At 42.3% G+C, this 19603-nt stretch overlaps 1 protein-coding gene across 3 annotated transcripts in view; it reads right to left on the reverse strand.

Moving 5' to 3' along the window:
* The window catches only part of LOC141964428 (vascular endothelial growth factor receptor kdr-like), a 141379-nt gene that overhangs the window by 56736 nt on the left and 65040 nt on the right, over window positions 1–19603 (reverse strand). For all 3 annotated transcript variants that reach the window (XM_074914786.1, XM_074914785.1, XM_074914781.1), the window contains exons 8-11: window positions 18888–19005; window positions 16898–17073; window positions 5322–5472; window positions 2281–2386 (exon numbers count right to left, since the gene is read on the reverse strand). In XM_074914786.1, coding sequence (XP_074770887.1) covers window positions 2281–2386; window positions 5322–5472; window positions 16898–17073; window positions 18888–19005 — 551 coding nt within the window. The remainder of the gene's footprint in view (window positions 1–2280; window positions 2387–5321; window positions 5473–16897; window positions 17074–18887; window positions 19006–19603) is intronic.

Here is a 19603-nt window from a genome sequence, read left to right on the forward strand (position 1 = left end):
TGTGGGATAAGCTTTTGAACATGTCTAAAAAATTAACACTTCAGGATGCTTGGGAGTGCAGGGCAGAGTGAGGAGCAGCCTTGGGGCTGTTTATGGTACTCAAGGTGTGAGCAGCAGCAAAGCTCTTTGGGAAGAAGAGGAGTCCTTCTGAGGACCGTGTGGTGTCCTTGTACCGAGGTTCCCCTATAGTCCTCATTTCCACTAGGCATCTCCCCAGTTATGCCTCCCTCCTCCAAGCACTCTAGTGTCCACTATGTTCTACAAGCAGGAAACTCAGGCACATGGTGCTGTCAGGACTGACCTCTGGGTAGGTGCTCTGGTGTCCTCTGTGGGCACAGAGCACTACTTCTCCTCTGATTGCTGTACCTGGAGATTAGTGCACCTTTTGTTTCTGGGAAAACTAGGTGATAGGGAAAAGCTGGGATGTCCCTAATCATGCACCAACATAGACAGAGGAGGTGTTTAGTGTGCCCCACCGGATCCAGGAGCTCTGTGGCATTTCTAAACCACTTCATTCAGAGACTGCAGCTAAATCCCATCTTAAGTCCACTAGCAGACTTACATTTCACCCAGATGCGTATTTGCCTCAGCAAAGTTGGTAGAAGAAGAAATGGGAGTGATGTACATATGCATAAAACAAAGAAAAATGTTTCTAATTTTGTGTTGTTGAGGTGTCTCACTATCCCAGCATGTATGACAATTCAGCAACCACAGCAGTTGTGAAAACTTTCACTTTTATATGGCGACTAACATAACTTTAAGACTGATCATCAGATGTAAACTAAGCTCTTGGACAGCAGATCTTATATTTAGACAGACTGTATATATGGAGAGAACAAATAACCATAAGAGCTGTAAAACTTGTTGTCAGTCCATGCAGCAACCAGAAAGTCTTAGAAAAGGAAGAAATTTGTAGGTACATGTCACCAACCTCCATTTCTTACAAGTAATTAGCACTTTGTAGGTAGTTGCTTTTACCTAACCTAAAATTCTTAGAGAATACATTAAAATCAGAACTTAAAGGGCACTGTATCGTCTAAATAAATCCAATTTATAAATATCTTCCAGCAAGGGGAAAACTCAGGAATGAAATGCGAATACTGATTTTCTCCTTCCCAGACCAACCTCCATGTTTTCAGAGCTCTGTTTTAGATTATGTTTAGAGCTGGAAAGTCTCCATGAGAAAGAGCAGATGGCTAAGGTACTGATCCTGCCAGATGCTGATTTAGTCTGGACCCAATCCAGAAAAGCACTTTAATTTTGTGCTTAACTTTAAGCATGGGAGTAGCCCAAGAATTACCACATGCTTAAAGGTGTACCAGCATATGAACTACAACATTCAGCACCTTGAAGGACTGGGCACTAAACTATCTGGAGCATCCACCTTGAAACCTGTAGCTGCAAAACCACTCCCAAAGCCACAAACCTTTGCAAGTCCAACAGAGCTAAAACAACTGTCTGAGCCAGACCACAGCATCTTCTCCAAGGCATAGTGAAAAGTCTGTGAAGCTACAGTAGAAAAGCTGCAGCAATTTCTCAAGGATTAGCATGGATGTGTGTAAACAATATCAGTCAGTATCACCACAGGTACCCGGGAGGCACTGAACAGATAATTCATGGCTGGGATCTTTGCAGCTCATGCAGGAAGTGTGCTCCTGGTGCTGTTTGGAAGGGGAAGCAGGCAAGGAAGTGTAAAAGGAAGGAGGTCTTCCCACCTGCACTGGCTCGGTAACATGGTTGGCAACCCAAATGGTTAAAGAAATGTTGATAACTCCAGCCGAAACAGGCAGGTACTGCAGGCATTTACATACTCTGACAATCAGGCCAGCTATGTCTGGCCACCATAGGCCTCTTACATTGCACAGCTGTTTAACTCCTGCTACTGGGAGAGTATGCAAGGCTCGGCAGTACAAAGTGCTTTCTAAGTGCTAAGCATTTTAATGAGCTCAGAGTCCTTATCAGTTGTGTCCGCTTCACAGGACCCCTCTTGCACTGAACCAGTCTTACACTTTCTCAAGACTGAGGGAGACGGACAGGTTTTTGACCCAGAAGTCTTTGGAGAGTTTTAAACAGTGTATGTGACATCATTGCCAGAATCCCAGCATTTATAAACAGCAGAGATCTGAAAATGATCCCAGGGCTGTGGAATTTAAAGCATGCTAACAACCCATGGCAGCTTGGGAACTGTGGGGAGAGAGCTCCGTGTGAGCGCAGTGTCCCCTCCATAAAGCCCACTGCTATTCCATGACATCATTGCTCAGATTTTCATCAAACACATACCTTTCTTTTATCCCCATGCTTCATGATTATGTTTTCAATGCTTCTGATCTTGTTGCCTGTGAACATATTCTCCTGAACCACAATTTTTTGCCCAGTGGGGTTGCATCTGGAGGTAGAAAAGCAAAGATGGTGTTCAAGAACCCGACTGCAGATAACCCAGGGAGGCATTATTAAAGAGAGATAATGTCAGGCTTAGACAATAATCTTAGACCTTAAAAACTCCTAAAAGCTATTGCTGCTGAAGATTGTTACCTCTTCATGAAACTACTGTATTCCTTCATTCCAACATTTCAAATTTATTTACAAAGCACCTTGACAGAGGTAGACAAAGATCAGTATATGACCAGCAAGGAAACCCCTCAAACTTTCTAAAGATTGAAAATATAAAATACTGGACAACTAATTAAATCATGTGAGTTTAATCTGGCTAATATGAGTTATACTCCAACTCAATGCAGTTGTGGCTTCTTAAGTGCTCTTTTAGCAATTGCAGTGCATTTCAAAATTCAAAATGCTAGTCATTCAAAACTGTGGAGAGGTGAATGTTGTTGAGTGTGTCTGTCTATCTGCTCAGCTCTCCAACATGAAGTGCAGGCTGAGGGAGCAGAGTGGATAAATACTGGAATAACAATAGCAGAAGTCTCCTTTAATATTGCATATTCTCCAGAAGATAACCATATCTCTGTCAGTTATTGACCTTCATTTTTGACTTATGGGCGAAGAGCAGTGTATGTAGCACATAATGCAGAAAGTTATATCTGCACCATCCAAGGTAAAAGACTTTTCTGTCTTCTTTAACTACAGTCCTTGGAATAAATGAGCAGGTCTTCTCATGTTTAGGAGAGCAAAGTCTTCAGCAGGGCCGGAGCCTCAGGCATTCTGGCTGTGGGCGCAGCCAGCTGTGCAACTTGAGGAAGTCTTTCATTTTAAAATTGCCAGTGCAGCTCCAGTCCAGCATGGCTGGGTGTTACAAACTGTGGCTCTGTGATGGCAAGTTAGTGAAGTCATTTCAGTTCCACAACTAGTTGCAGTCACACCTTGCACAAGTCATTTCAGTGCATGACAGGAAAGTGTGTATATTGCCTCCTCTGCCTCAGCAGAGGCAGTGCGCTTCCCAAAGCCAGTCCCAGCAGCCTTGGAGCCCACCACAGTAGATTAGGATTATAAAAGGTAAAATGAATATGGACTTCTATAGGTGATGACCAAGGGCTGATGCTGCAGAAAACTAATCCATAAATCAGCCGTGACTTTGCCAAATCCACACAAGATGCATGGGTAACACCCTGGTTCAAGGGAGGGTTTATAGCTCTCAAAAGAGCCTAATTAGAAGATGTCTTGAGTGACTTCCTGCAAGCCACAATCCTGTCTTGAGGATGAAGGGAAAAAACTCAAAGGAAGCAAATCACATCACAGCTATAAGGAACAATGATAGTGTTTTGGGATTCAAAGTGCACTAGTGAGGAGGGGGGAGAGAAAGAGAGAGAGAGAGGAAGTGAGACAACAGAAGGAAATGGGGTCTGTGTCATTTCCCACAGGAATCCTCCTACAGCTTCTGCTGGAAAAAGATAAGGCTGCCCCGGAGGCCAAAAGAGGTAGACGCCACTCTGCAATTGTATTTAAATTGATAAGATCAGAAAGTCAGAGAGCTGGAACAAGGGTTATATGAGGTCTTTTGCCACCAGGTCACTGGTTCAAATCTGGTTTAATTCGGCATTCTTGACCAATTCTCTCCCTCTAAACAGAAAGGTCTGGAAAAGATTTCAGGTCGTCTCTGTGGCTTTCCTACAGAATGCATAACCTGTTTCCTTATGGTGTTTCCATTCTGCTCTTGTTGAACAGCAGCTTGTGTGCCTTCTGCTGACCAGTGATAATAACAGCCCTACCTAAGCCTACAAATCTCTGCCACTTTATTCCTTCAGGAGCAGTGTAACTACCTAAATGAGGTAATGGGCTACTTCCCTTGCGGAGGGACACAAGGTCACTTTTTAGTCCCTACCTGAGACTAGATCTCCAAACAGCACTGCAACTGCTGCAGCAGAGGACCTGGGAAAGGAGCTTCTCTTTGTGATTTTTCTGTCTCATGGCTTGCCATTCACAGCATTTGGAAAAGCACTGGAATGGTGAGAAAATAAGGAACCATCCTGCAAGTTTATCTCTTGCTTCCTAGACCTACCTTCATTTTTTTATGGCTGGAACACCTGACTTCAGCCCTCTCATTGCCAGGAAGGGTTGAAGTGCAGGCAGAAATGTTATACATGGCTTCTGTATGCCTCCTGGGGCTACCCTGGGAAGTATTCAGACCTCAGCCAAGACCTGTCTCTATAGATGACTCTGCTCTAATAACAGCGGGAGCAAAGAAAATGTCTGCTTCTATAAGGTGAATCTCAAAAGGCATCTTATGTTTTAAATTGCCTCATTCTTCTCTGACAGTTTTGACTCAGTGACTTGCTTCTGTGTCTTCACACCTCAGGCTGCCTCCTGCAAAGAAGGGCCCTCAGTAAAGCGTGAAGTCTTGGCTACCTTTTCCTGCTTCTGCAACACAGATGCTGCCACAGGAGCCCAGGCTCCGTTTGCACTGGTGAAGGCAGCCCCTAGGAAGTGGCATAAATTCCATATGGCAACTAAATGAAGCCAAGCCTTTAGCAGGTTTGTCTGACAACAGCTCTTACAGGGGAAAAAAAGCATGTTACCTCTACACAGAAAGCACCTATCTGTTTTTTCTTTGTCAGGCATTTAGGCTGCATACAAGAGGTGTAAGAAAAGACTTTGGTAAGTCAGAGGGACATTGCTGGTCAAGTTAAAGAAAATTCAAGCCTGATCTTTAGTCAGTTTAAACTTACTTGACACAATTCTGATAATACAGAAGGTGCTTATAACTCCCAACTAGATGTCTGCTGAGTTCATAACCCTTGAGATCTTTAAGTGGGGAATCACTGCTTGTGATTTTTAACTAAGATAAATAAGATGTACTGGAAAGAAAAACTAGCTTGAAACTGCTGAACTATTTTGCAACATGTTCATCTGTCAGAATGTCCACTTACAGTGTGTCTGTGAGGCTGCAGGGCTGCCACTTCCACTCGATCTTTGGGTCAGGATTGCCGCTAGTGGTGCACTGGATTTTCTGTTTGCTTCTTAATTCCACCCGCACAATCTTATCAAAATCAGTTTCCTTTTCATAGATTTTGGGTCTCTCTAAAGAAAAAAAAACAGCAACAAGATAAATGCAAATGAGCAAATTTACATCTGTGGTCATTGTCCTGTTTTCATCAAGGTTTTGAAACTTGTCACTGTGATCACTGAGTGAAGATTTAGTAAGGCTACTGCAGTTGTAGGGAAATTATTAGCAGTACTGAAAGTGTGTATTTGCAGAAACATGGGTATTAGTTGTGGTGTTTCAGAAAATACATTGAAATGCTACCACATTCATCCTAATTGCTTTCAAATGTTGTTGTGGACCTGCTATACTTCTGGGAACTTTATGCCATGAAACATCTATTGGTCAGGGACTGCAGGATCAGACTGTTAGTCTATGTACTGTGGGCAAAATAGCATTCAGCTTCTGATGTCACCTCCTGAGAGGAACCTTATCAAACAGCTGCTGCTCTGCAATGTTGTTACCATTGTGCAGGTTCTCCCCAGGGTTTTTGAAAAAATAAGTCTTTTTGATCTGAAAACTTTGCTTTCCGTTTCTGTTTATGTGTAATGTGCACTGGATGAAGGAGCGAAGAAAGCAAGGAAGAAGTGGTAGGGAGAAAACACTTGTAGAGTAATGCCAAGAAATTCTCACCACCAACAAAACCATTAAAAATGTCACTGCATTATTCACATCTGGTGGGGTTGCAAGATCACACCCTTGGACTGGAAATCTCTCAAGAACAAACTTTTGTGTGACACTTTCAGGGCTGGTTGTTGCCAGCAGGAAAGAAATGCTTTGTCCCATCTACTTCCAGCTCCCACGGGAACATGCGAAAATGAGAAATAATGCTAAAAAATCCCCAAAGTGAACTGAACTTTTCCTAACCTCAGAGAGGGTGGGTTTGAGTTTGGGGTGAAAGCAGAATCTCTTCCCTTATGCAGACAGCTCTGCCCATCCCTAGCCATATCTCTTTGTCTGCTTCTCATAACAGGAAATCAAACAGATTTATTGGTCAGGGTCCCTCTGTGGAACACCTCTGTGCAGCCAAGTGTGGCTGCTTTACACTGAGAGCTTTTGACAAGTTGGGAAGTGAATGTAGATTAGATTTCTATTTTTCAGGTTAACTTATTTTTTCTGCTGTCAAGGAGGCCCCAGATATGTAAATATGAGCTACTGCCCACCTCATCAATCTTGAGCCCTTTCTTTCTTTTTTTCCCTTCCAGCCCTCTACTCGTATGAGAGGACTGACCAGGCTGATCCCATGTCTTGGTGGGATCCTCACTTTCCATTTCTCATGGCTGCCAGGTCAGACTCTGAAAGGTCTTCTGACCTCATCATTGCCTGAAAATACATCAGCATTTCCTTCTTCACCACATGAAAGGAGTATTGACTGTAGGTTCAGCCATATCCTGACTCCCATGCTATGTAAAAAATTAGCTGCTTTAAAGAACCCTCATTAGGTCCTGATTAACATTTCACTTGAAAAATCCAAATGACAACTTTTGCTTTTGTGTTCCCTTTTGCTTTTTTGATCCCCTTTGGTTGAGTGTTGTTTTCCCATCTGCCTACAGATGATGTTCTATCATCTTGCTCCTTTGTCCCTTCAGAGGGGGACAGGGATTGTCTTTTTGTGGAGAAGATGAAGAAGGGAGCAAATGGGAGAGTACTTCAGACTGTGGTTAGGGTCTCTCAAACTCACATCCTCATCTATTACATGGACACAGGGTTTCCTGCACCACATCACTCTGGGTTACGCAATGTATCACTGGTCAAGTGCTTTGAGATTTGTGAGCAATTCACAGGAAAAATTACTGGGACTTATGTTGAATTTCCTTGTAACTGGCATCTAATTTCCCATCAGTAAACTATTCTGATTATAAAAATAATTTTGTAAAACTCCCTGGAGAGAGAAGCACATTTTTCATTATCTTGGACATTTTTCTTTTCAGTCTCAAATCCTGTGTTCAGCATGTCTGGACTGACCTCAAAAGCATGATTTTCACTTGAAGAAGGAGACTCTAAGTTCAGTGTGAAAGGTTACTCAAGTGTTATGTGAGAAGTTACTCAAGTGTTATGTTTTCTGGGCTGTAAGAACAAAGCTTTACACACTTGGGGAGGGAGACAGTATGTTTGTGTGGTTTTGTATGTGTGAAAGAGAATGGGGGGACAAGGTTTAATTAGTGTCTTTTAATAGTAAATTTTTCTATACCCTTGGTGAAATGATGAACATGTTGACTGTCATTTAAATTATCCTTCTAAAAAAAATAATAATTTTAACTTAATCTAATTCAAATAAGAACATACATGAGTGACGAATGATTTCTTAATTCCACAATTACTTTACTGCATGGCACTATTAAATATTACTTGAAACCTAAAATGAGTCAAAATGATTCATCAATTGAAATTATTATTTATGAGTCTTAAGCAATTATTTTCTTAAAACTTGAGGGGCTAGCTAAAAGTGCCTCCCCATCATTTCTTTCACAGTGCCTTATAACACAGTTAGTGTGGAGTCATAGCAAACTAAGGGCATGACACTCAGAAATTGAAGCGATTTTAATAAGTTTCTCTCTTTTTCCCTGCAAAGGTTGTAATGGTGGTAGGTGTCATTCTGCAAATGACTCTTTAACTGCGGTGCTACCGCAGCGGGGGCGAGGCCCTTCCACAGTTTTGAATGCACCACCTTTGTGCTTGTAAGGGTGTTGGCACTGGCCCCAGTGCACTGCAGGTTTGCGATATGGAATGTGGAGTACTCATCCAGGGAATATTTCTTGGGCTGAAAACTTTCCAAACCTCTGTACACTGTCATGGCCATTTTACCGCTTACTGTGCCCCTGAAGGCAACCAAAGCTTTTCCATTCACTTTGCTGGCTGCTGGGCCAAATCCTCTTTACAGAAGTTGCATCTATCAGTGATAGAAACAAGTTATCTGGCTTCTGTGGTGGGTACTGGCCTTTCAGATTTGCTCACACTATAACTAGATAGTTGGCTCAGTGGGTTGACATCTGCAGCAGTCTCACCTGCAGAAAAGCTCTCCACATTGGTGTGATGAGGAGTTTTTAGCCTGAAGCCAGTGCTTATCTAAGGTACACCTCATAGCATATTTCTCAGATAACTCTCTCCCTCCTCCAAACAATGCTTTGCTTTCTCTTTCATGTTTGCTTACTAAGCAGCATGGTGGATTATGCACAAAATTATTTATCTTTGCTTGTGTTTAGGTGTGAGGTAAGGTTTAGAGTACAAATCCATTTGTAAGCACTGCCGAAATCCAAGTATATTTCTGGTTGCACCTTAAATTGTGCGTCTAGTGGATTTTATCAACATACATACATTTGCATATGTATTGCTGGTTTTTAAACATGCAAAAAACCCCCAAACTGTTGGGAATGGAGAGCTTTAGCAGGCCTTGAACTAATGGCAGTACAAAAGTTGAGTAAACAAGCAAGCTGCCTCTGCACAGACCCTGCAATACACCTTACCTTCTCCAGCAAGTGCAGTGCAGAGTCCTCCTTTCTCCTTGAAGCTCTTGTGTGGAGAGCCTGACCTAGAGCACCCTCTGCTATCCTAGTCTTGGGCTCATGGAACACCCTCCTGTAGAGCCTTGTTCCCAGCCTGCAGTCCTGCCAGCTACAGTAGTGCTGAACTGCAAGAGATGATCTTTAAATACACTTCATTCCTGACCTGAAGTATCCCTCGCTATCCCACTTCTTGCTTCCCACTCCCTCCCACACCAAGATCTGCCTGCTTACTTTCAGCCTCCATCTTCCATCCCTCGGCCATTGCCCTCCCCAGGCTGAGGTTTCTCAAGCAGAAGCCAAACAAACCTTAAAAGCTTTCTCGTCTCTGGCTGCGTTTGGAACACACAATGTTCAGATGGCTTTAAATGTGTCAAAATAAATGGGTTTTCATCCTCTCTGGCTTAAAGTGTGATTGTATCCCCAGCTCGCTTTGCAGAGGTGCAATTGCTGGTGTGAGAGCTGACCTGAATAACTAAAGACTTTGCTGCTGCTGCACTGTGAAATGCAATCAAAAAGCAGTTCTGCTTACTGTAAATTCCAAATTGATCAGCATTATGTAAATTCCACCTTACTTTCTAATGTTATCTTTAGTCTGTGGCATTAGGACCAAATAATACGTATAAGGATTAGGACATTAACCCTCTGGCATTACCCTTTCTGCAATATATTCTTCTATTTCTAAATTCATTGCAGATGTTATGGGGTTGTACACGTGTCACCCAAAGGAACATCCAAATACAGAGGACAACACATAGGAAGTTTCCCTGCCTTTTTTAAAAAAACTTTGGTTTATTTTCAGTGACCTCTGACTGAGTTGCTGTTAATGTACCTTCCCCACTACCATTTAAACTGGGTTTCAAAAAATCTTTTCACATTAAGAACATCATCATAGAGTGGTCCAGTGAAGCATTTAGTCTCAACCTTATGTACTTTGCTGGACATGGGGCTTCGTTAAAAATATTGATGGAGTGGCAACTTGTTTTCTATTTATTCTTTCTGTTTCCCAAAAGCTGTAATAATTTGCACTTTAGAGTCTTTCATCTGATGTTTGTACAGTACTTAATGGAAATATAAGCTCTGCAAGTGAGTTAGGTGAATATTCTGTAAAGTATATAGGAAATGCAGTAATGCAAGTTTGCAGTACTCAAACAGTATGGGGAAAAGAGGATGAAACTTCCCCCAAAGTAAAAACATTTTGTCTATATTCAGCTTGCAAGTGATCTTTGTGGTTTGGTTGTTCTTTTTTTGTGTGTGTGTGGAGGTTTTTTTTCTTTTTGTTGAAAGGAAAGAAAGAAAAAATTAGTTAAATGACCTGAAAACAAAACCTTTGTTTCAGGCTGAACAGAACATTGTTTGACCCCAGCTGATTTTGTCTCGGGTTCTTTGTTTCATTCTTTTTGCTTTTTTGTTTTATTTTGCGCAGCACTACACACAAGGCTGCAGTGAAATGGGTGCATGCCATTGTCCTCACAGTACTTCTGAGGAAGCAGATGCCAAGATGAAATGAGTGGCCAAAATCTCTCCATGAGTCAATACCGTGCCCAGGAATAAAATTAGGGTCACCAATTATCAGTCGCCTACCTAATCTCTAGCGCACACACCCTGCTACTCCATTGTAACTCGCTGTTATGGGCTGGGAATGCCAGCAGGGTGGAAGCAAATGGAAGAGAAACCATGCAGTTGGATACTGTATGAACAGATATTAAGAAAAATGACAGGGTACTTGAACTACCCTACAGGGAATTTTGTTGTTAAATTGGCAGTGCAGCTGGTTTTGTTTTTTCTGACCTTGTACTGTCACTTTTGGATCCTTGTAGGAAGAAAGCTGTCTCTTCCAGCCCTCTACCACCTTTCCCAGATCTGTCATTCAACCCCAAGGCAGCCAAGCTTTCAGGGAATAAAAGGGTTTTCTCTTGTCTGTCTCTCTCCATCTTTTGTGGCTAAACAGAGTTCAAAAGCAACTGGGTAATGATGAGCTTAATTTTTAGCAGAGCACGGAGTTTTCCAGGATTTTTGTCTCTGCACCCTTTGCCTGCTTTTCAAAAGAGAAAAACAACAGTTAATATACCTGCAGGCTTGGCTGAAAGATAGCATGGGAACCACATGCTGCCACTTTCCAACTTACCCCCACCGTTCTGGTTTTTAAGGTCTGTCAGAGAGAGATTGCTGCTGCAAAGACGTGAGTTGAATGCTTCAGATTTTTCTGGCAAACTCCAGTGGGCCCCCACCTTCCTCTTCCTAAAATTGCTTTGGCTACTTCCAACAAAATGAAAATAGCTCATCTGATTTTTTCATTAGGGGCTCTCCTGGGAGCACATAGAGGCTGAGTGGAGACTGGACTGCAAAGCTGCAAGTGTGCAGGGTTTGCATGATGTCAGTGAGAGAATTCTTTATAATTTGCTAATAATTAGTATGCCGGAAAGACCCACTGCAATCTGTTTGTATTGCTTTCTTTTCTTTCAATTATCTTCCAGAAGTCTGTTGTTTCTCTCTCGCCTGTGTCTGATAAATGAGACTTGAGAGATAGACTGGAGCCCTGTATCTCTTTGCCCTTGCTCTTCTCAGCTGAGCATCCCACCCACCCAAACACTGGCCACAACCATTGCTGCTAGTACCCAGGAGGATAACAAAGCAATGGGCCTGGGGAGGAACATATTGGAGCAGCGGTTGGATGGAGACAGACTGTTTTATTTTGGGGTTTCCAGTTTGCTTGGCTGGCCCAGGAGGTGGAAAACTAGATCTTCTATTTTGAGTTTTCCTGAATGGGTCATCCTTCAAGAAGCTACACAGAAGATGGATATGATACACAAAGGAAAACCAGTCCTGGCAGGATACTGAAGCATGCAGGCAAGGTGAAGGTAGATCATTTTACATAGCCCCACTTCTCATATCTGGCTCAGTCCTTTAGCCTAGGCATCAGTTGGGTTGCACTAATAATCCAAATAAATTAATGTTTCTCACAGTGCAACCATGTCCAACTTAGAGATTTCAGTGGCCCTTCCATGCACAACAGACTGTGGGAGTCTCCTCTCTGTCTTCAACTGGCTTTAATTGAGATCCATCACTCTGAGAGCACTTTTTCTCTGAACTGGCACAGCCCAAATATATCCGCCTCATCCTGAAGGCTCATTTCCCTCTTCAGACTCTTTCTGGGTCTGGTTGAGGTGATGAGGTATTGTTAACATGATCACCACATATTTATTAACTTTTATGGAGATCACTGGGGCCTCCTTCAATGTCAACTCATCCCTTGCAAGCCAAAGTAGGTCAGGCACAGAGCTCCCCTTGCCTTTGATTTTAAACCAAATATGAAGAGCTGGCCTGACTACAGAGTAGGGCAACATATGCATCGTTAAGTGCTCTGGAGCTAATCCTCCCTAGTAACAAACAGAGGTATAGCCAGTCATCTTGCTGACATAACAAGGAGCACATAGCAATGCACACGTGAATTCTCCATGCACCCCTTTCATTCCAGTCCTTGCCCAGGAGAGAGGGAATTCATAGGGAGCCTGTGAATTACTACTGCTTATGGTAGAGGCTATTTCTAGCACTTAATCCTGCATTTCTAATAGATACAACACAAGAGCTTGGGGGATCAAGAAGCCTATGAGGGAATGTAATTTCAATTGACTAGAGCGGCTGGAACCCCAAACAATATTTACTGTAAGAGTCTTGAGAGAGCACAGGAGAGAAACTTTAGGACAAAGAAGAAAGGCAAAGTGGTGAAGGAGATTATTCATCCCATTTTTGAATTAATTTATGCTTCAATACAATCTTCACTCACAACGTGGTGGTCAGAGCACGCTGACTGCTCCATAAGGGCTCAGCAAGAACCCTGATACATGACTTGTACAAGGGTGAGAATGAAATGCAGCCTGCTTGGCCATAAATAGATTTGAGGGGTTTTATTTATGTTTTTTTCTGAAACTGCTTTGTACTCCAGCCTGGAATAACTCTTTTCTCCCACATTTCTCCTTCTTGGCTGGCTCAGATGTGCAGCCACCAGCTGTTTGCTAGGATTGTTCCTTCTCCTTGCTCCCTCCCCTCCAAATTCTTCAGGACATTATTTTCTTGAAGCTTTTCTCAATAAGAATTTAATCAAACAAAACAAAACCACAGCAACCCGCCGCTTCTTGGACAGTGTTTGATGTGTAAATATGTAAAGAAGGAGTGTTTTGAAAATGCAATCAGCTACCTCCTGGGGACTTGAGTCCTACCATGAGCCAAGGTGACTCCACAAGGGAGATATGTGCTCCTGCAAGATTAAATTCCAGCTGCAGTGGGAGCACGGGTGACCAGAGGCACAGCTAAGCCACTTCTTAAAGAGACATTTTTTGAATAGCATCGTGATTCTCCTCCAGGCCAGGCAGCATGCTCCTTCCTGCATATTGTCAACCCGGTCCTTGCCTCGGGCCGACATTGCTATCAGTTCCCACCCTGCAGCTCTGGGAGCTATTTGCCCATTTTTCTCCTTCCTGCTTCTGTGGAGGTGAGACAACTGATACCTCTGCACTCTGCAGATACTCATCAGTTTTATGGCCATATCAAGCTTGGGGGAGGGGGGGAAAATATCTAATATTTGACTAATTACCATGGAGTGGAATACCTTGCCCATACAGCGTATGTTTTATGTCAGAACTACTGTGATTGCTACCAACTAAGTATATGGGAGGTGACTCCAAGGAAAGCCTGCAGCAGTGCTGGTCTTCTAACAGGTCAGGAGATACGCTGCATATAAGCTCCAGTCCCGCAGGGCTCAAGTAGGTAAATTCTTATCTTGTTCTCATCCTGCTAAAAAGGTTCTCTTCTTCTGCCATTATTATTGAATAAAACACACTGCAAAAATTAATACAGTGTAATTTGATGAATGAGTCCTGCTGCTATTTATACTTTGTTTGTGAACAACAGTTCACAACAATATTAACTTTAAACTTCTTCTACATCTAGTTCAAATTTGCAGTTGGTGGGTTTGTCACAGCATGATGACTGCCAGTTATACTATCTGTGATGCTCAGGAACATTAATGATGTAATATTTTGAAGAGACTCACAGGAGAGGGGGCTGTATGCTTACTTATAATTTCTTCAATGCAGTGTCCCCTTGCAGCAAGAGTAAACATATGCAAATGACATTTATCTTTTCATTCAGAAGCCTATTTAAATAATTTTCCATCTTCTGTTTAATAGTGTAGATCAGAACTCTCTCACTTTCACAGATGCAGCTCTGAAATTTAAAAGACTGGCCCTGGCTTTTGAGGAGCAATGCTGTTACTCAGAAAGAGATGTTACTGCTGGGTAATAGGGAGCTGGTACATGGTTATATACTCAGCATGAGGCTTATCGGGTACTGAATTGCTGCAGGCTCCACATTTTAGACATGATACAAAACTGATGCTCCTACCACTGTGTTCACTTGCAAGCCCAAGAGGATTTTTTCCATCAAGTCTGCTAATCCCTGTGTTCAAATTCCAGCTTCAGTAATTGCAGACTGCCTATGGTTCTAAGCAAAGACATTAATCACCCCTCCCAGCTCAGAGGTGGTTGTGTTTCAGTTGTGGACAAGGTAATCCCTGCATAAAATGGCTAAAAGTGTGTTTTGGTTTCCTTCTCCATGTCTAAGCGTCTGCTGAAACTCCAAGCAATTTAATCTATTCAGGTGCGATACCAGGGTATCAGTCATGATGACTGGAGATAAAGTGTCAGGTTATTTGTTGGGGAGTTAAGGGAAAAATTCACATCTGCATTCAGTTTGGAGCTTCAGAATTTCTTTTGAAAGTAAAGAAAATGATGCCCAGATCTTAAAAAGCAGTCCCTCTACTATAACTGAAAGCACAAGAAAAAAAGGCAGTTTGCTGCTGTTGGATAAGCTTCAAGAGCAAAATTTGCATTTTTTGGTCTATACCCACATGCATCTCAGCAGAATGACCCTCTCCTAGGGCTGAGTGCTTCACTTTCAGCATGTCAGGTAAGTGCTGTAGAGAAGAGTCTGGCAAAGGCAAGAGAGATTTCCTAGGTGTTTTGTGTTAGTCCTGTTTACAGTCAAGGCAAATATCCTCATTGTTTTCAGCCTTTACCTAGAAAACAATGGCAGTCTTTGGCAGATACTGTCTTTTGCTTGCTCTGATTTCTGGGATGACTTTCTTTTATGAGAAAAGAAACACTTTGCTGTTCATTTTTCCTGTGTTTCACCATGCAACACCTTCTCCAGTCAGTAACATTCCTACAGCTGCTGGACTTTGCAGACTCCTGAGAAATGGTGGTTTTGCAATTAAATAATTATTTCTGATTGAAGTCTTTGTTGGGCTGATCTCTCAGAAAAGCTAACAGTGAGCACCATGCTAGGCATGCACTGTGTGTGAGAGACAGAATACCACATACTTGCACATATAATAAAGATGAAAGGCTTGTACTGTAGTTAAGAGCATGGGATGGTTTAATCCTGAAATAGCATCTTGCTGATACAAACAAAGTCTGTTTGTTTTTTATATGCCTATTTGGGGAATGGCTGCTTTTCAAGTAAACATTCTTTTTGCATGCAAACACCAATATTTACCTTGACAAGATAGTTTATTATCATTCTTAATTTTCTCTTCCTTTGAATGTTTCTGTTCTTTTAACAAGAGGGCACAACCATTGTATGGATAAACAATCTCAAGTGAACAGATTACCACAGTTTAAAACATTTCTCCTTGTCAGCTGAGCTGCAGTACCTGTCCATAAGCATGTTTTTAGCTCTCTCTACTCCTAAATCACACATTAGTTTATGTAATGTTTAAGGTGGTATTAAGGTATCTTATTTAGCCTTTTTAATAGGCCACATATGCCTAAGTGACAAGTTCTCCATTTGTTAGGCATTATTCCTTTCTGAAAGGTGAAAGGTGACATGAGAAAAACACAAGTGCTGGATGTTACATGGTGCAGCAGTACATAAGTATACAAAACAGGACAAGTGAGAATTTTTTTAGGTGTAAAGAGGATCAGGAGAAAAAAATTCACCACAGAAAAGAAAGCAAACCTATTTTAATAATTTTATCTATCTCACTGCCTGAGTGAACCTCAAGAAATACAAAGGGAAGCAGAACTAACTTTTGCTGAACTCCTACTTGGCATCATGATTCAATCTCGGTTGCCGAATTCAATGGATTAAAAGAGGCAATGGATGTGCAAAGAGACAATGTGGCTCTGTCTTCCATTATCCCAGCAAGGGATATTAATGTGATTCCAGTACCTATTTTCCCTCTATATCAAGAGAACCTGCTTCAGTGCACACCACCATTTACTTCCGTTTTCTCCAGATTCCCCTGAAAATGAACCTGTCTCTCAAGTGCTCCCAGCAGATAAATGAGAACACATAAAATACACACTGATAAAGTATTTTTTAGCAGGACAATGGAGAGACATAAAGGACAGGGTAGCTTATCTGTTCCTTCCATCAGCCCTATTGGGACTTTTCCCGTCCCAACAGATGTTCTCCAGTGCTTTGCCCAAGCTAGTTTTTAATCTCAAGGGATAAAACTTCCATCACTTCTCTTGGGAAACTGTGCCCCTAGCTCTAAGACCTCACTACTAGATATGCTCCCAAACTGCCAGTAAAATTTAAGTCCTGTTAAGTTTGTTCACTTTCAAGCCATTTCTGCTTCCCTCTGTGGAGACGCTGTCCTGACACAAAGGTCCTGCAGGCTATTTCCGAGGTGCAACATCTCATTGGAAAGTAACTTTAGATGACCTAGTTTCAGACTAACTCCTCACACCAGCTCTTCATTCTGTTGCTTTGATTTAATGTGGTGAAATGAGGTAGACCTTCAGTTGTTCCTAAGTAAGGTGGTAATCTATGTGGAGTGCTGTATCAGCTCTTTTCAGCTAAACATGGGGAGATGTCACCCATTCCTGCTAACTGGTGAAGTAGGATCCACAGAGAATGAGAAAGAACCCAGTAGAAGTCATAAACGTCAAGTCCTTACCTCTCACTACCAGCTGCATGGTGAGGTTCTTATACAGGCCATGTATTTCATTGCTCAAGACGATGGTGTAGTTTCCAGCATGCTTTGGTCTCACGTCTCTTATGCCCAGTCTGTACTTCACTGGATCTAGCTCATAGCAAGTGTGGTTATCCTTGATCAGTTTGCCATCTCTGTACCTGTTTTGAAAGTCCCATCAAGGTTCATCATGTGCATGCACGCATGTTAGCCCTCAGAAAACCTAACTGTTACGCATATTAGGGTGGATAAAGAGCTTTGGAAACAGCAAGGGAAACACATTCCTTTTATCCTTCCACACTAAAACTGAGTAGCATCTGCAGTTCTTGGGATGGCTTCATCCAACAAACAAGAAAAAGGTATTTTAATGGATCTGAATGGACAATGCCTCTCACATACTCAACTCATGTACATCAGAAATGTACATCTAGATGCCCCCAAAATTATGCTGCATGTGCAATACTAAATACAGAAAATCATTGGTTAGCCAAAATGTATGTTATCAGTTTTATAATAATAATTATGCAGAATTGTCTTTCAATATGTATATATGACCCTTTACTGTTTCTGAAAAAGTTAAAGTCTGTGACCTGAAGAATTTACAGTTGATAGGAAGGTCAGTGAGGAGTTCACAACCTTGGACCTTCACTAGCTAAAGAGTAGGATTGTAGCTTCTGCATGAGCAGACTCCTCTTCACTGCTAATCCGATATGCAGATTTGGGTTATGATTATGAAATAGGCCAGACTTTGCCACACACAGAGCTTTAGGCTTGGTGGAAGGAGAAGCTGAGTCATGTGTCCTACTGCCTGTGAATGCTGGAAACCTCCTTTACAGTCATTTAAACAACTGTACTGAGAGACCTCCAACATCAACAGCTGTAGCTTCGAACATGCAGGGAAGGCAGCTCTGGTGGTCCCAGGCAGCTACCAAGCAGCTCCACGCTGAGCCCCGAGAACAAAGCCTTGGCAGAGAAAAGGGGGATGGTCCCCACTTCAATTCACAAAAACATTTCCATCTTCTAAATAGCAGCAACAATTAAAATACCTCCTGGTAGCACCGATTCCACTGATTTGACTGAATATTACAGAATTTCATGTTATTTCACTGCTAAATAAATGCAGCAAGTCCATTCCTGACCAACACTTTTTGCTGCCAGGCCCCCCTGAGCGGCACTCAGCTGGCCAAGGAAAAGTGCACTGTGCAGGTGCTAACTCACCCAAGCCACCTTCTCTGCCAGGACAGGCAAACCAATGCCAGCTGTCGTACAGGATTTCTTACAGTTAAAGATGTATAAGGTGTTGGATGGGGTTGTTAAAGACCCCCTGTAGAATGAAGCATAGAAAAAGTAGCAAGAGAGAGGACAAGAGATGAAAGGGTAAAGAGAGAAATTAACATCTCCAGGAGCTGCTGACATGTTGCTCCTCCTATTAGGCTGATCCGTTACAGTTCTGGTGGAGCCTTTAGTTTGCTTGGGAGGATTCACTGCATTGTCTGCAAGGATCTGACATTGCTGGTGGTACAAAATTGGAGAAATTATTTAAAAGTTATGAAGAGAAACAATGTCTCATGTTGGGAATGTGTCCTGCAGCCCTCTATTATGCACTTCCTCTTTGCAGACTGACCACCACTAATGGTCTTAAACTGGCAGCCCTTCCTCAATAGCTTTCTACTTAAATGTCCCAAACTGTTCTGTGTCCAGGGTAAGTGAAATCCCCATTTTTTCCTGTAGGGACCTTTTCTGCATGACTAGGAGAGAAAAACAGCATGGGAAAGAGGGATGTCTTGCCAGCTTCATGGAGCATATGTCAGCACAGAAAGGAGTCACATCTTCTCTGAACTGTGACACCACAGCTATGAGCATTCCCAGCTCTCATCTTCTATCTGTGTGGTAAGGAACAGTGAAAAACTATTCTAGGCAGGAGCCCAGAAGAAAGTTGCATATGCGTGATTTTGCTTAAGATGATGGTACTCACCAGGTGACGTTTGGATGAGGAAAGGCATCCACCTTTGCAGCTAGTTTCAGTGACTTGCGTCCTGATGTAACCTCGTAGTAAGGCCCTTTCTTATGTGAAACCTTAATGAAAGGTTTGTCTGGAAAGAGAAATGAACATGAAGACAAGTAATGGCAGATCTGCCACAGTACGGTGCTCACATCTTTGAACTGTGTTGTGTCTACCCTGTTTTTTTTGCAATACAGATCTGCAGAAGCTGCAGACAACCAAAGGGAATGACAATCTGTTACCATAGTTCCCCTGCAAAGCTCAGCTGCAGCCAGGAAGGTCTGTCTCCAAATGAAGGACTTTATATTTAAAGCAGAGAGTATGCATCTGCATTGCCCCTGGAGCAGTGTGTGAAAATGCCTGGGGTATCTCTCGTCCATGTGAATGCCAGCAGGCCAGATTTTCCAGGGCATCAGCAACGCTTGGTGCCAGTTTTTTCAAAACAGTTCTGCTCCCAGTTAATCCATGTCCTCCAAAATGTCTCAGTCTTCAACTCCCTAAAGTTTCTTTGAAAACATAGTGCTGGGTGCTGTCTCTCCCATAGATATATTAGAGGTCATAGATGATCAATGGTAGTTTTAACTAGTTGGCATTCTTCCTAATGCCATCTGCATATCAACAGATTTAATAATGTGGCATTATCCTTTAAGCTTAACAATCTTGTTTCTTGGGTATTCCGGTTTAGCTGC

The sequence above is a fragment of the Athene noctua genome, chromosome 11, assembly GCF_965140245.1.
Source record: "Athene noctua chromosome 11, bAthNoc1.hap1.1, whole genome shotgun sequence".
Lineage (NCBI taxonomy): Eukaryota > Metazoa > Chordata > Aves > Strigiformes > Strigidae > Athene > Athene noctua.